General features: G+C 37.0%; 1 protein-coding gene across 2 annotated transcripts in view; it reads left to right on the plus strand.

Moving 5' to 3' along the window:
- PDE7B (phosphodiesterase 7B) overlaps positions 1–17683 on the plus strand; it is a 174449-nt gene that overhangs the window by 54166 nt on the left and 102600 nt on the right. For both annotated transcript variants that reach the window (XM_017829704.1, XM_017829705.1), the window contains exon 3: positions 4555–4615. In XM_017829704.1, the coding sequence (XP_017685193.1) occupies positions 4555–4615 (61 nt within the window). The remainder of the gene's footprint in view (positions 1–4554; positions 4616–17683) is intronic.

The raw sequence follows: 17683 nt of genomic DNA on the forward strand, positions 1-17683 counted from the left end.
TAACATGCCACTTAGTGGAATTCTCATGAAAAACACTTTCAGACCTTTATTTGCTGAATTTTATCACAGGAAAGAATTTAAACCCATTTATTTCAACTACTTGATTTGCATCTCTCAAAATGAATAATGCATTAATCCATCACGCAGATGGAAGTTGAATAGAATGACTTCAAAACTGTTTTTTCATAGGTAAAGTTTTCTCCACAACATTAAAAAAGAAAACAAAAAGACCAACAAACTAAGGGCGTATTCTGGCTGGGGTATATATACCCTGTTTATTGCTACATATTGCTACATATCTCCAATCCTCAAATGCAGCTGGTGTGAGCCCAGGCATGCTGGAAATGGAAACCCATCCAATCCATGATCACGTAATACCAGAGAAGTAATACGAGATGCATTTCTGCATTAGTACAACGGACTAGAGTAGATTTTCCATCCACTCTATGCATGGACTTTTTTCCAGTTAGTTGTGCCCTACTTTTCTGCAGTTTTACTTACACTGTTTTGGCACAGGGCTCCTTGCAGATGACTTCCTATTTTCCCTCCTCATAGTATCTTGCAAAGAGGTCATCTTTCTTGAGAGCACCTTTCTCCAGCTGAGTCTCAGTCCACGGAAAATGGTGCCTGTGTAATTTAGTATTTCCCTTTTCTGACAAGAGGTAGTGGGTCATCATAATCATCCAGGCTGGCTTCAAGCTCTCCAATTTACTTACCTCATCAAAGGGCTTGAGTTCATGTCACATTCCTTCTGAATACCATGTGCTTTTGTCCCTGTTCTCTAACAGCAACTGTCTTATTTTTTTCTTGTTGTTTTTTTTTTAAGTTCCACTTTCAGCTGTTCCATGATTCAGTCTCTTTTCCATGGGGAATTTCTAAGTTTCATTCTAGTTTACTGCATATCAGCTTGTGTAACAGACTCAACATCATGGCATGCATCTTATCTCAAAAAAGGGAGTTGAGAGTAGATAATTTATTAATTCATTTTCTTTTATAAATATTAAAAAAATTTCACATGTGTAATGAACTGTCGGCTGCAATCCTATGTGGAAATATATCTCTATTACTGAAAATATTATTAACTGAAAGTAACTATCCTTTCCTTTTCTCCAGAAAGAGAAAAAATCAGTCTAGTCCAGAGTTAGTTATTCAAAATATATAAAGGTATAATGAAAACTCTGAGGGATGAATTTTACTTGTATTTGCCCATTTCTTTGTTAAATCTGACCACTTCAAAACACAACAGTGTTTTAAGATTTTCAACAGCAAAGGATCTCACATTTCAGGGGAATTGAACACTGGTGGTATTATTTTCAGCAGGGCTGCCTTCGTAAACTTAATAGCCCGACATCCAGGATTGCATACGACAGAGTCAGTCCAGCCAGTACTGTACTAGTCCCAGACGTGAAGCCCAAATTGACATTTAAAGTATCTCAAACTCAGAGATCATTTAGGTAATGGGATTTATCGTATTTTTAGACAGTGAAATCTTGGAACTTTAATGAGCTTTAAATATAGGTCAGAACTATGAATCCAACCTCATCATAGATTTCAAGAAGTTCAGTTCAGAGGCAGGTCTTCTGCAGGAGTTCATTGCTCTTCCTAACTGGATTATATGTTTGGTCTTTGCAGCTCACCATTGATATGTGTGTTTCTCTAAAATGGGAACAGAAAACTGGTATTTCTTCCAGACCTGACTCCTCTGAATAAGGCTAGTGCTGCTTATAAGCAGCAGTTTCCAGAGGCTGTTTAGACAGTCTTTAAAGGAGATGTCACAGTTCTCTCTTAGCTTCCCCAAGCTTCACGTTTGGTGATCCACACACGTGCAATCGATCGTCTTACATACAGCAGATATGTCCAGGGTTATTCTTCACTCTCTGCTTTCTGAGTGGTTGAAATTAAAAAGTAGAATAACCAGTCTCTAATGTTAAATGCCTCTTGCTGCTCTGATGGATCCATTACTGACCCTACTGCCAACTTAGACATTTTCAGGAGAGAAGGAGCAGCTGCTTTAAGACTAGTTTGGAAATGTATTTGGTCTGGAGACACTCTTGGCCACATCTCTCAGTACCAGCCCCAATGTACAAGCAGGCAGAACAAACCCAAACCAGGAAAGGAAGTAAGCCAGGCCAAGAAAAGGACAGAGAAACTTATCCAGCCCTGGCAGGAATTCATAGCTCTGATGGCAAAGTCTCAGTTTAATCCTAATGATTAAATCCTGAAATCATTCCTTACTTCTTATTCATGGAAAACATTTGCTAACAGCAAAAATGCCCAAACAACTCTATTTTTTGGATGAGGAAAAATGAGTTCCTGCTGTATTTCTGTGCCATTTTACACATCCAGGATCCAACTAGGTCTTTTTCAGATGCTCTAGGCAGTTTGGTAACAGTTTATTTTTCATCCTATTAATGCGTAGCTATGAACTTTTACTGGCAACAGAAATTAAATTGTTGCAGAAGCTCTTTCTCCTGGTATTTCCAGCTGCAGTGGTAGCAGTGAAAAAAATCAAAAAATCTCCTTGGCTGACTGTTATAACATGATTTTCAAACAGTTCTGTGGGTTGTAGGCATAAAGGGAATTCAGATAAGACTATGAGTTCATATACAGTTGTCTGAATCTTACTTGCAAAGTTTTCAAAGTTCATGCATCATCACAATGGATCCTGTGGGATGTTAGTGGACTCTGGGGAACATTAGCTGTTTTCCCAGTTTCATAACACTAAGACTGGTGAGTATTGTTAGATATTGTAAGACACTATTTGCCTGTCTGAAATGTAATGTTTATATAAATATGTCCGGAATATACAATACTTCTGAGGGACTGAATCAAAAATAACCAAAGGTTTTCACAGAGCAGAATAAATCCAGGGGTGAAGTGGGCAGTGAATTTTGACATGCTGCCTTACATCTGTGTTTGTCTAAGTATGTTGTGGTTGTGAAGAAGTAGCTGGGAGATTTCTGTGAAAAGATGCCCATACCTTAACATTCTTCCTAGAAGAATAAATATTTTATTCCTATTTCTCCTGACAGGGAGCTAGTATAAAAGCATTCATAAAATTAACTTTGAAATACAAGATGTTTTTCTTTTGCAATCTTTCAGTAGTATGTGCTCCCACCTAGGAAAGTTAATACAGGCGTCTGTTTACTCTTTTTAGATGTACTGATATATGAAAAGACTCTGTGTGGGACTTTTGTTTGTTTATTTGTGTTTATTTTGATGTGAGGGAGGTAAAGGCTTTTTTAAGAACAGGGAGTTCCAAAAGCGTTGTTCATTTATGAAACTGTTGCTGTGTTTTATCTTCTTTGAAGTTCTGGAGCTTTTTACTTATCTGATTCTTTGTAGGTTTTCACATTTGCTGTGTCACTTTTATTAACTAAAAAGAAATGGCACCATAAGTGCTGAAAAGGAGAAAGTGCATAAGAGGGAGAAAGGAGGAGGAAGGGAAATGGACAACTGTCAGTGATTTCTCTAAACTTGACTCACTGTGCTTTTATTCCTATTTGGTCATAGATATCAAAACCATAAATATGTAGAAAATGAAGTATAGACCACTTTTACCCATAAAATATGAGGCTATCCTTAAGCCCCTGTCATGAACTTTGAGTGTAGTGATACAAAACTGAATCTGTTTTGTAGCATCTGAAGGAACCACTACTGAAGTGAGTGGGATCTGTACACTGACTGACTTTAATCAGAGCTGGATCAGACCCATGAGCCACACCAATTATATTTCTCCTGGCAGCTAAACTGACAGGCCTGTCTGCATAAAATCAGAATTGATAGTATTTGAAAACAACCCAACACTCCTGTATTCTGATCATAACTCTAATAATGTTCCTTGACTGGATTTGTGTAGGGAGAGAATCATCCTTGATGATAGGGACAGACATCAGCCTTGAAAATGTATCTGTGAACATTATGTGAATATTATTTTTCATTAACAGAACATGTTAGCATAGAAACACAAATTATTTTCACCTTACAAAACCCAGTTTTACTCAAAGGTATTATGGAGAGTTCAAATTTTGTGAAATGACAACTTTGCTTAATAAATAATTAGGAGTTGAGGATTTTTTTTTTTAAATAAGTTCATTTTACAGAGATACAAATTATTTGATCAGCACAGTTTTGTTTTCAGATTAATCATTTCACAGATCCTGTGTAGGGTACAGCCACGTGACAACTAAATCTGCATACTGAAGAGGGTTGCAATATCTGCCAGTGGTAAATGAGGCCTCCTGTATAATTGGGTCTGAAGCAGTAACATGGATCAGGCAGTAGCTTAAGACATAGTTACCAAGGCAATAGATGTTACCTTGAGTTTTTGGTGAGCAGCATGGGATACAGTGTCGACCCATCCTTGCACATTAGTGATGTCCGTTTTTTTCTCAAACCTTGGCTACTTGCAAATATTTTCATTTTGACATTTTTGCAATCTGTCTTTGAAAGTCTCTAGTTCCAAAACATAAACAGAGATATCAGAGGGCGAGGACAGGGATACTGTCACAGATACTATCTTTAACTAAATATATCCTTTTTTTTTTTTTCCAGAGGTGCGGAGAAATCTCATTTGATAGTCCTGATCAGAATGCCAAATGTGTTTGCATGCTAGGTAAGGGTAAGAGTCTTTTCCCTTTTCAATACAAGTGTGTGGAAATATGTTTAATTGGGGATTTCTTCTAAAAAGTACATGATAATGACCATGACGATTCCCAATGACATCTACATAGCTCATCCATGTGTAGTCCTCATTAATATATTCTTTATATGAACTTTCAATTATTTAAACAAAGAATATATGTTCCAGTAGTGTACATATGCAGATGAAAATATAGCTGTACTAACACTATAATTGCAACCTCTGATGTACTAAAGTCCAGAACTCATATTCAAAAGCTAAAAATCTGCACTTTGAAAATGAGTATTAATTTCATGAGCATGTATCAAAAGTCTCTAGATCAGACTTTGAGCTACATCAATGAAGAAAATTTCAATCACTATGATTTTTCAGATTTGCACCAGTTTAGCTTTGTAAAAATGAGTATTAAGTAGAAATGTCTATTCTTTAGAAACAATACAGGAAGGTTCTGCTATGTTTCATTAATTTCCGTGACCGATTTTATTGTGGTTGTTTGTTTCATCTCCAATGTTAGTACTGAAACATAAACAGCACAGCTTGGATCACAGTGGAAAACAGGGAGTAAGTGTCTAAAAACCTAAAAGATAGTGTTTAGTCAGAAAAAAATGAAATCATGGAACTCTTGTGGGATTAGGTTTTAAGTTCTGAAGACTTTGACCTGCCAGGTCATAAATACATGCTGCAAATTAGAGCATTGCATGTAATAATGTGAAGATTTAAATAGTCATAATTTTTAAAACTGCATCTGGCAATGTCTAGGAACTTAATTTCCATCTGGGTGCATAGCTGTGTTCTGTAATAACAGATTATGTGGTTTGTTGTTTATATTCATTAAATCCTATTGTCACAATAGACTTTAATTGCTGCAGAGAAATCTGTCATGCTTATAGTGCACAGATCCCAACAGATGAACTGACACAATGGGCCATAATGATCCATGGTTAGACCTTCTTAATGGAACAAGCTGACAGAAAAGATACACTTGTGATCCTTTATCATGCCAATTATAATCTACAGTGTAAATACAATTGAATTCCTAATACTCTAGTTCTAAGGATGTTATATTCATGCAATTGTTATTATGCATCGGGTGGGGAAATGAGAGATGGGAGAGAGGAGAACAAAAAAATAACCTTCTGCATGGGTTTGGTTCATCATTTGGTTTGGCATTTTTATAACAAGTCAGTCAAAAAGCGGGAGTTTGACATCCTCCCTAATGCAAATGATTCTTTAGGAGCAGTGAGAAGAACAAGATCTTGTTTCCATTAGATATATTCTTATCTATGTCTTTTAGTATATACATGTACAAGAATGAGAATATATGTTGTGCTGTGTAAGGAAACTGCTAGGAATGTAAAAATGACTCCAAGAGCACACAACAAAGATGTAACTGACTCTCAGAAGTTACATCTCTTGTATTAAAAAGTGTTTCGCCTGCTATTATTATTCTTCAGTGTCTCTAACAAATTAAGGACTACAGTATATAATATAGAATTTTACATTTCACCCCAAAGTATTCCAAATCATGTACAGAGCTTAAACTATTCTAAGTGCAATTTGGATATTCCAGAACAGCTTTGTAAGAGGTATGGGAAATAGAAACTAACAAACAGAAACACAGTAGAAGTTGTAGCTGCTCTGAGGGCAGCTACTGGAGACAAACTCCACTATCTCTATTTATCACAGAAATGTGTGTGGTTCTGGTAGTGCTGTAAAGCCAGAGGGTGTCCACTCTGGTACCTCTCCTTTCATGATGAACTCTGTAGGGAACCAGAAACCGTGCAACCTGAAAGGTCTAAGAGTTTGTGTTGAATGTGTCATGAGAAGGGAATCGAATTTCTGAGAGAACATGACACAGTTTGTCACTTATCAATGTGAAGCTGACATTAATGTCTGTGGGCATAACTAGTGAACAAAGACACCATGTGCCTTCAGAGAGGGACATCTTTCTTGACTGCACCCTCTTTGAAATGTGCTGAAACAGTTGCGCTGTCATTTACTGTAACAGCGACACAGTGCTAACAGAAATCTAGAGGGCAAGTTCCAGCAACTGCAAGAGGATAATTATTCTAGTACAAAATGAAACACGGGAGTCTGGAGTACTGACTGTATTTCTTCAGGGATCTTTGACACAAGATCAGTCCATACTTGACACTGCATATTATCAAGCTTTACTCTAAAATGGTAGCAGCTGTTTTTGTCAGAAAATATGTGTATCTGAGTTATACTACTGGTTCTGGGTTAGCTTAAAGTTTTTTAGGAGTGATGTCAGGCCTGCTGCTGTGAGTCCACATTCCTTGAGATAACATGAATTATGTGGATGAGGTTCATTTTCTATAAAGGTTGAGGAAGAAGGTTTGCAGTAAAAGTCTTGTTCTATTCCTGTCTTCCTGCTAGAAAATAGTAAATAATAGATAAATAAATGCCTAAATGCTTACAGTACCTATAGTGAAAGGAGGTAACTTTTCAATGAACTGACTAGATATCACCCAATCTAAGATTAAGAGCACAAAATCAGTTTAAAGCCTCATCTTTCAGAATCAGAGTGATGGATATTTGTAATTCAATTGTAAAATATAACTTGAGTGACAAAATTAAATGGTCACTTCACAGTGTTTCCTAAGGATTTAATAGATAATAACAATGTGCTCTTCCCAAGATATGCTTAGGATTAGTGTAATTATCTGTACTAAAGTTGTTACATAAAATTATGTTCTCCCTCCTATTTTTTATATTGTGCTTGTTTCTTTACACTTTTATATGCATCATGATTTAATCCCAGCTGGCAACTAAGCACCATGCAGCCACTAGCTCACTTCCCCCCTGCAGTGGGAGGAGAATCAGAAAAAAGTGAAATTTGTGGGTTGAGACAAGAACAGTTTAATAATTGAAACAGAATAAAGTCTTATAATAATAATAATAATAATAATAATGAAAAAGAGAGAGAGGAATAAAACCCAAGAGAAAAAAGTGATGCCCAATACAGTTGCTCAGACCAATGCCCAACCTGTTCCCAAGTAGCCATCAACAGCTCCCAACCAACACACATACACACACACACATACACACACACACACACACACACACACATAGAGCTTTATTTACTGATCGTGGTCCTCTATGATATGGAATATCCCTTTGGCCAGTTTGGTCCACCTACTCACTGGCAGAGTGTGGGAAACCAAAACGTCCTTGACTTAGAGTAAGGACTACCGAGTAGAAACTGCAGCATCAGTGCATTATCAACATTATTCTCATACTAAATCAAAAACATAGCACTGTATCAGCTATTAAGAATAAAATTAACTTTATCCAAGCCAAAGCAGGACAATATGTTATACTAGTTAAAGAAACACAACTTTTATAACTGTCACAGAGGAAAGTCAGTCAGTGGACCACCTTAGCTTTTTGGTAAGACCAGTATTCGGATCCTAAATCTATCACAGCTTTCCTCAGTATTGCATTGAATAAGACTTTAAACCCTGCCCATCCACCATCCTTTGAAAAATGGGAAGATAAGTGCTTCCTTATTTCTTAGGAACAAGAAGAATAAAATTATAAGTACAATGAGTAACTGAAGTTCTATAGTAATACAAATAATAAAAATACCACACTGTCAATAAATGTGTTATCAGAGGTTTTCCTTAAATCTCTGAGTCTATCTGGAGATAATGGCAGCTCATCAGCACTTCCAGGGCAAGTAAGAAAATCTGAACCATTCTGCTTAAATTGGAGCTGTTATCAAGTTAGTGAGGGCACTTGGCCATGACGAAATTGCTAGATAATGCTGAATGGGATGTCAAAAATCTTTTCCTTTATGCTACATTCTGGAAGTTAGAACCCTGGACTCCTCATGCCCCTTACTTATAATGATTTTGACTTAAAAAATTATAGTTAACACAAAAATTGAGATTATAGCAATGTACTCCCTATGTGGTTATTAGTCCAGAAATTCATATTATGAAGGGCAGAAGGGAACTATCCCTCTCCCTAGAGCACCCTCTGCTATTTTCAATGGCACAGCGCGAAGGTCATTTTTCCCGTATGCAGACAGACATATTCTGGGCTCAGACATGACACAATGTCATATCATGCAGAGATAATTGAGTTAGTTTGCTGTGAAAATTGCTGGTTGGATGCCTAAGCTAATTAACTCTGCTGGGAAGGATTGCATACTAGCTTGGAAGTGTCCAAAGTGTCCAACTTAACCAGTTCCCACATCTTAACTAGCTAACTCAGTAACCTCTACGTGGCAGAGCACTGAGTTTTAAGAATTTATCCTGAAAAGAATAAGTTTCCATATCAGGCTCTAGGATTAATACAGAAGGGAAAAGGTCTGCCAACTGGAAGAGAAACTTCAGTGTATAAATAAATACCAGTTTATACAGAATAAATACAGTTGTCCTTATATATGCTGTATAGGAAATAGACACCTGCACTCATAACACATACAAAATTAAATGGTCCCATCAGTTTTCATCTGTTCAACCTTACTGATGATAGTGAAATAAGGGGGATGGATGATAAATGTAAGTTATCTAGTTTGTTACTTCAGCAACCAATCCCTCATCGCCAGACTTAGTCCTTACTCCTTAACGAAATGCTGGGTAGATTTTGAAGAAGTCACATCATGCTGGTCAACTCTGATGTCTGCAGAAATTTTTCCAGAGGAAATATGAATTGCCCTCCTTAAGTAACTGGTTAGTAAGATGAAAACACAAGCCTTCCAGATGCCCCATGGCAAAAGGCTGAGGTGCTTTCTTTTCATTATTGTAAATTCCACAGAGACAGGAATAATACGGCTGAGTTTGTTTCCCTTTTGGTGTAGACTTAATCCTTGCAAAAGCAGACAGATGAATCCTTGTTTGGAATAAAAGTAGTTTCCTCACAAATAGCCATTTAAAATTAATACAAGAAGAAAAGCAGTTATTAAAAAAAAAAAGTGGCCGTGCCACCTTTTTTTTTTAATTCCCCAGACTATTAGTACATAACTCCGTTGCTCTGAGACAACAAAGCTCTTCAGATTCCATCACAGAGAGGTGCCTAACTCACTCATCCCCCTAAACAAAAAGGCTGCTTTACAGCTTACTTCCACTGTTTATTACCTATGAAGAGTTAGAGTTAAAGGAATTGGCATTTGGCCATGAAATTAGTTTTGTGGATTCGGCTTCACTCTTGGTGGCTCTTTGCCCACAGAAGAAAACCACCACACATTTGAACAGAGTTGGCAGCCACAGCTTAAGAGAGACATTACTGGAATAACAACTGTGTTGTAAGCCAGGATAGAGGGGTACTGGCAAGGCTCTGGCTGGCTGGCCTCTGCCTTATGTAACTATTGAACTCACCTTCACTGGCAGCTGAAAAAAATCTATTAAAATTTACTTTGTGAAACCTAATCAGGCAAATAACTGTATAACTTAATGGGGAAAAAAATATTGAAAAATAATTACATGTGTCAATTTGCCCTGCAGTAGAGGGAGAAAAAGAAATGAGACATCTAGTCAAACGGTTCTGCACTGGCTAAGCTCTGCAGCTTTGCAAAGCTTCATGGAGCCCTCACTGACATCATTTGAAATGTGACCCTATAACTCTTGCACACGCAAAACTTCTGGTGAAACTGATAGGCATGCATGAGCAATGGTGCTCTAAATAGCCCAATATAAGGACTATTAATATGCCAGTCATTCAAAGACTTGACCTTATGCAGACTTAAGTATTGTATCTCTGCAAATGAGAGGAAAAGAAACACATGAATTAGTTTTCGTAAAATTAAGCAATATGTTTATGGGGAAACAATCTAAAATCTATAGTAACTAGAAAGAAATCTATGCTCATTGCTACACTGCCCATCAGGATTACTCAGAACTTCACAGTGGTTGAAAGGGGGAGGCTTAAGACGTCTGCTACAAAAAGACAGGTTTCTATTCCATGATCAGTTTGCTACACAGGGTGAAGAGAGGCAGGTTTTTCCCTTTAAAAAGCAACAGTGTGAATGCATACAGAAAGATATACGCTATGTATCCTTTTGATAACCTGTTAATGTAGATAAATTCAAATCTAAACTTATAGGTCAATGTTATAAGCTTTTCACTTACATCTCTAATTGCCAACAAAAGTCTCACTACCAACAATTTCTTCTGGTGAGAACAACATTATGTACATAGGACTTCTGAAACTGCAGTTCTTCTACCCAATTGAGTAGACAAACAGTAGAGATTTTCTAATAACTTCTAACAGTTTTTCCTTTTTTCTCTAAAGTATCATTCCAGTATATTAACACAATTTAAAAATAACAATTCCTGATACCGCAAGTATCTTACAAGCAACTATGCTTGTAAATGAATTTTAAAAAGTAGATTCTCTGTGTCCTTACCACAGTGGAAATAGAGGCTTATTGCTCCATTATGTCACCTAAGACCTCTTCCCCAGTTTATTGTCTCTTCCTGAAATGCAATACATTCTAAATCTCACCTGTTTTCTCCAAGAATGCTCCTTATTTTTTGGCCACGGTGGCACAGAGCAAGCCAAAGACTTGGTGCATTGCCCCATGCTTTATCTGGAAGGCCAAGATGCCAGGCTGCCTTCATTAGAGTGTTGCTTGGAGACAGAAGTGGTAAACCAGTGGGCACAAGGCCACAACAGCAAATCCTTTGTCAAGGACCTTAAAGTGTATGCATGCCATCATTGTGTCAGTTCATCACTGTGTTATGGTTTCAGGCTAAACGAGTAGGAACTCTTTGTCCTTACTATGATAAGATTTGTGCCTAAAACCACAAAGAATGTAAATGTTAAATCCAGCTTCTAGTTTCATGACTATTTGATTAATTTGGATAAGAAACTATAGCAAAGAAAGATAAATTAAATTGAAAATTCTGATGCCTTTTGTATATTTTAAAGAGCAGTTCTCTAATAACATCTTATTATTCCAGTAATTTTGATCTAATTACTATTTTAGGTAATTGTATAGCCTGGTAGCTGAGTGACAGTGACCACTGGTTTATCCTGTTCTGTCCTGTAAATCAGGTCAGACTGAAAGCACTTGTCTTGCAGTATTCTACCTTTCAGAAGGGTGCTGAAGGAGACAAAAACTGGCTCTGGCCTTTTGAGTAGGCATATAAAATACTTTTCTAAATGTAATTTCTGATTTTTGGTTTCTATCCCATAAACATTAACTTGAACCATATATAGTTTTATTCTATGTCTGAGCTTGGTACAGGAAAGAAATGGGGGAGTCAGAGAACTCGTAGGAAATGCAGTAATGAGGATTTGGCACCATCTATATAATGTAAATACAGCATGATGGCTTTCTCTAGAATAGAGTGTTACTGTGTTGCCTACATCCGCAAAAGCCATTCATTGGGACCACAAGATCCAGTTGAGATTCAAAAGCTCAAGAGACGATTAAAAAGACCCTCCAGTCCCTCAACTAAAAATACCCCAAATTCCTGACTCTTCAGCTTCTCTTTATATCAAAAAAGCTTTTTGACTTGACTGAAATCGCAACACATATCACATTTAGAAAAAAAACACAGGTTTCCAAGTCCTATCCAGCAACTGCACTCAAAGCATGGATACAAATACTAGCAAATTCTAGTGGACTGCAAAACCAAGTATCTCCCTTTTTGTCCAAAGCATGCTGCAAACAGAAGGAATGTATTCTGCTGTGCATTTATGTAGTAATCTAGTGAAAATTTAAACTCTGAACTTGCATCACCCTGAAACAGGTAAAGCCCACAGCACCCACTTTTTTCTTACCAACCAAAATAAAGGTAGTGCAGGTTGGGATTAAGTGCTCTCTCTTCCATCTGTTGACCCTGCACAAGGACAGATGCTGGTATGGCTCCAGGAGGGTAAGAAAAAGGCCCTTGATCTCAGGGAGCACACACGGAAGAATCCTGAGTTTTGTTTCACAGACATTTCACTTTTTTTATTTTTTTATTTTTAACTAGGCACTTAGAAAAGCAGAGAAACAGTGGCTTGATTGATTTACTTGAGATGATCTCATATGTTATTTCATGGTAATTGTCACATGAGTTATTGCTGATCCCCTGTTGGAAAATAGATTTCAAGTGCCTATTCACTCTGCTTTCTAGCAGTTTTATTTTTCCTCATGCCTAACCTCGTGCCCAAACACGGACTGCATTCACGTAGTTTCTCATCTTCTTTGTCCAAACTGTTATGAGTGGGTTGTGTTTACCCAACGTACTCGCAGTCCAGAAAATTGTTGTGAGTAACCATATTTTGTAATAATGTTCTCTCAGAAGATGGGAAAGGGGAAATGAGAAATTATTAGATCTAGTGATGTGACCAAAGCAGATACGGGAACACTTATTCAGTTTTACAGCAACCATCCCTTCATGATACCATAAGTATAGTGAAATCTCCAGATGTAAACTTTCCAAACTTAGATTTAAATGGTTCAAATTTATAATTTGTGGTTTGAGCTCATCTCTAGCGATTAATCTTTGTTTCTTTAATTATCACTTGGTGATACCTTGCAATTTCCCAGTCTCTGCAATTTCCTATAGATTACTGTGTAGCTACTCCTAGTAAGAGTGATTTATACCTGAGATAGCCATGGAATTTTTGTGCTTTCAGTCATTCAGTTTCTGGCTGTACATGTTCAGAAACTTTTCAGATTAAGAATGCACTTTCCTATGGTCTTCTCCATTCTGTATTATAAAGGTTGTCTCATATGCTGGAGCTAAAAATTTTTCTGTTCGGAAACGCTGTTAATAATTTTACCACTCTTACTGAGAATTGGGAGTATAGAATTTGTTGGAATTTTTTTTCACCTCTAGTATAAAAAAGAAAACTACCAAATCAAAATCATGCTTTTCTTTGGCCTTGTTACCTAGGTATCTAGCTTTCCTTGATGGTTTTAGTTTCCTTTTCCTTCTTTTTTTTTTTATTTTTTAATAATAAATTATCTTTTCTAATGATAATCTGTTATTTTCTTGTATGTCTCATACTTCTTAAAGCATTAAGTTGGTCTCTTAGATCATCCCTTGATCATCAAACTACTTAAGCATGTATTTACATATTCTCACTGGAGCCAAAAATGTGTAGGCTGAAATATGTTCCTATGCCAGGGTCAGTCACAGTGTCTAGCACTGCGCATGCTCAAGCCCTGATCTGATCCAAATACTTGAGCCTCTGGGCTTATGAAGTCATGGAGTGTGACTGTGAATATTGGTAGCAAATGATAGAAATTCAATTTAGCAACAAGAAATGGAATTTCTGAATTGCAGATAGCTGTGTCAAGAGACTAATGTATTTCTTACAGAAAAGTTCAGAGAGTGCTCCTACTGGAATTCCCTTACAGGGCATTCTTCTCACTCTGTAGATGAAATAATGCTGAAGACAGTTGGGATGCAATTCATCTGATAGAATGTCCATAAACATCTGAAAGAATTTTAAAGTCTACAACCTTCATCTAATCTTCCCTTTTGTAGTTAAAAAGAGCAAGAAAAAGGTACTTCCTTCAGACTCATTGCAAAATAGATGTCTAAAACAGGTCTGAGAAATCCTACTCAGAGGGTGCCTATTTGTCCCCATTGACTATGCAAGAAACCGAAGTGTGAACATGAGCATTTGGAGGAGATTAATCTTACTTCTTGAATACAGTCATTGTTTTTCATGGTGTTCAAAGCTCTAAATTTTGAAGTATAGGGATAATAGAAAATTTGGTTAATCAACCTCATCTGCAAGATAATTTATTGGTTTTTTTTAACAGAAGATCAAGTTCTAAGTTTTCAGGATATTTGTAGAAAAGTATTTGCAGAAAATTTTTTTTGTTAACTGAATTATTTTCCTCACTGCTTTTGTGAAGTCTTAATTTAAGGGTACTCTATAGCCTCTTCTTGCAAAGAGTATGTATGCATTAGTGTTTATGTCATCTCAGGAATGGGTTTTTGAGATTCTATCCAAAGTTACTGCAAACTTTGGTTTGCATTGTGAAGCAGCCTTGGAATGGACAAATTGAACAACTTTCACATGAAATAGAGCAAGGTGGGTGCTCTGGGAGTGTTCAAGCTGCTGCTAGACATTTAATCCATGGAAATAGATTAGGAGTAGTCCAAACCAACTCCTCCAAAGCATATAGAGTGCAGACATGGGGGCCTCTGCTGTGGGTGTTTAACTTGGCTAATCTGCTCTTCTTGTATTACCTGCTTCTCTGAACCTTCCCAGAGAGTCAACACCTGTTGTGACTTCAACCCAGCAGTTGCTCTAACATGCAGGCTTCTGTATCCATAAATTACCTTCAGGACCATTCAGCCCAGTTAAGGTTTAACTGAGGATGCTTAGGAGGTGTATAAATCATAATTTATGACTAGTTGTAAGTATGTGTTTTTCTGGGTATTGTTTGCCTACTTCCAGTACACGTGCGTACAACCTAAAACTATCAGGCTTTTGTCTTATATACTCAAACAAGGACAGGTTTATGGGGAATGGCAAATGTGATTTAGTCCAGTGAGAAATCTGTCCTTTTTGAAACTTAAGGTAAAATAATTTTTAAGTCTAGATTAGGATTTCACACTGATCTTACAGATTAATACAGAGCAAATTTAATTTAACACTTAATTCAGAGGAATTATTCATATTGCAGAGCTTTGTTTATTGACATACAGTAATAAGATCCTCACATTTTACTCATGCATATACAGGAAAAATGATTATTGAGGTATTTTTGGTTTATAATAGAGATTGTTAATGAGAGAAACTTAGAAATACTGGCATCATATACTTTATTAGTAGACATTTTCTAGAAGAAAGCAAGGACTAGGGGACTAGAATTGACTTCTTCATCTAAAAATCATGCAATAAACAGACATCAGAACTGTATAACACTATCATAAGAAGAAACATATTGCCATGCTGACAGAAGAGACAGCTATTTTCAGTGTCTTTCAGAGAGTTAGATAACAGTATGTAAAGACAGCTCATACAGATAAAAGTACTTTTGTCTTTTTTTTGTTAAAAAATAATGTATGAAGTCATGAACATCCTCTTAAAGAGAAGCTTGTGCATTTACACTCCATGAGCTGTATTTCAGGTTTCTACAAAAGTAGTAAGACAAATTTATCGTTAAGGTACATGACTGGGAGCTCTGTAAAGTCCCAGAACGTGCGCTGGCACTTCGATTGTTAAGACAGGCATTTGTCAAGGACAGGTCATTGTTTATCTAAGAAAAAGACAGAACTTTTACTTCCATCAGCTCTAACTGCCCTGTGAAGATTTTCTAATGGAACTTAATTTCTTTACCTATGGGTTTCCAGAGTTTTATATTTACGAGCTTGGATCAGTATCTGCCGTACAATAAAATAATTTTTAAACTGGTATTACTTGGCTTTGCTTTGGAGACCTCAAACAGAGTTGCCAATACACCCAGACATTATGTGACTATTCAATTAAAATCACCGTGGGACTGCTCCTATGACAGGAGTTTTAAGGATCTGAAAGTAAGTTAAGGGGTAGCAAAAATTATTTGAGTCCCCAGCTAGTAGTATGTGATGTAGCAACAACAGCAGACACTGACAGAGCTCTGTTGGAAAGGGAAGATGAATGGCAGATGCTTCATTGTAATTTCTTGCTATCAGCAGAGAGCATAACAACAGACATTAATCCACTGGTTTAATTAGAGGTAATAATATGTCCAGGAAGCTACCACATTTAAGGCACAAGTGCAATTGCTGTCATTGTACAGTTGTCCTAGAGGGCTTTTTAAGCAAGCACATGTCATAATATTTTAGGAGCCAGAAGATTCCAAATTTACTTGACTTTAATTATTAACATATTTCACTTTTTTTAAAAAGAAGGAATGGAAGCATCATAAATCATGATGTCAAATCTCATTTACTTTCTGTTGTTTGAGAACAACACTCAGGGCTTTTGAAGTCTGTGTATTATTTGTTTCACGGGGGAAAATGACATTATAATAACCCTCAGAACAGCTTAGAGAGAAAATTCTGTTGGTTTTGGATATTTTTATTTTAATCCAATCCAGTTTCTCTGTGCCATAAAGGACTCTGTGTTTGGTTTAGGCAGAACCATCTTAGATACCACAGTTGCTTCAAATTGTGCGGCTCTTTGAGACAAAACAAAAAGTCTCTTCATAATTGATGACCGAATCAACAAAGAGGAAACTGGAGGCAGATGTGTGCTGGAAGGTTTTCTGAAATGCTAGAATGGGGGAGAGTTCGATTTTGATTTTAATCAGAAGCACCACAATTTTCTCTTTACCCTGAACATTTTCTACTTGACATTTTTTTGTTCTTAATCTCTGTTGGGGGAGGGTGTCACTGATGTTTAATTTTAAGTGAATTTCCAGTAGTAAATCTAGAAATGTTTTAGGCTGGCAGCTGTGCAGCCTCAGGCCCTCCCTCTGCAAGACAGCATAAATCCCTATAACACTGTCCTGCCAGAAAGCTTCTTCCTCAAAATGGAAAGATCATCTGCAGGAATTATTAAACTACTAGCACCTTTATCCATCTGGTTTTTATATTCTTGCTGAAGCTGCCTCGAGAGCAACAAGATGTGATGCAGGATCTCATATTATGGGCATATTTAACTCTCTTGTTAGGAGCTACATCAGAAGTACAGGTTCACACAGACAGGGCCCATCATTCAGCTCCTGTCCTTATTTCTTCTGCCGCTATGCCCACCTCTCTTCTACTCAAAAACTTGCCTGCGTTTGATTACAAGTATGCACCTAAGCTGGCAGGAAGAAAATTTTCCTCAGAAATTTTTGAAAAAAATTGTTTTCCTGCAATTAGATCTTGTAATTACATTACAGGAAAAGACGAAAACTTGAAACCCAAATCAAATAATTTTTAGTGGAAGTTCTTTGACTGGTAACAAGTTTTAGATTCAGAAAAGTAGCTGTGGCATTTTACAGGCAGGGTTCTTATATGTTTCAGTCTTTATGTGGGAGGTACATCACTGTGTCTGTCACTGAGTTACTCCAGCATATGACAGGAGTCCCTGATGACACCTCACAGCAGGTTCAGCTTGGCTGAGTAACCTCGGTAACAGAAGAAA

Source organism: Lepidothrix coronata, unplaced genomic scaffold (genome assembly GCF_001604755.1).
Source record: "Lepidothrix coronata isolate B3197 unplaced genomic scaffold, Lepidothrix_coronata-1.0 Scaffold167, whole genome shotgun sequence".
In the NCBI taxonomy this organism is placed as follows: Eukaryota; Metazoa; Chordata; class Aves; order Passeriformes; family Pipridae; genus Lepidothrix; species Lepidothrix coronata.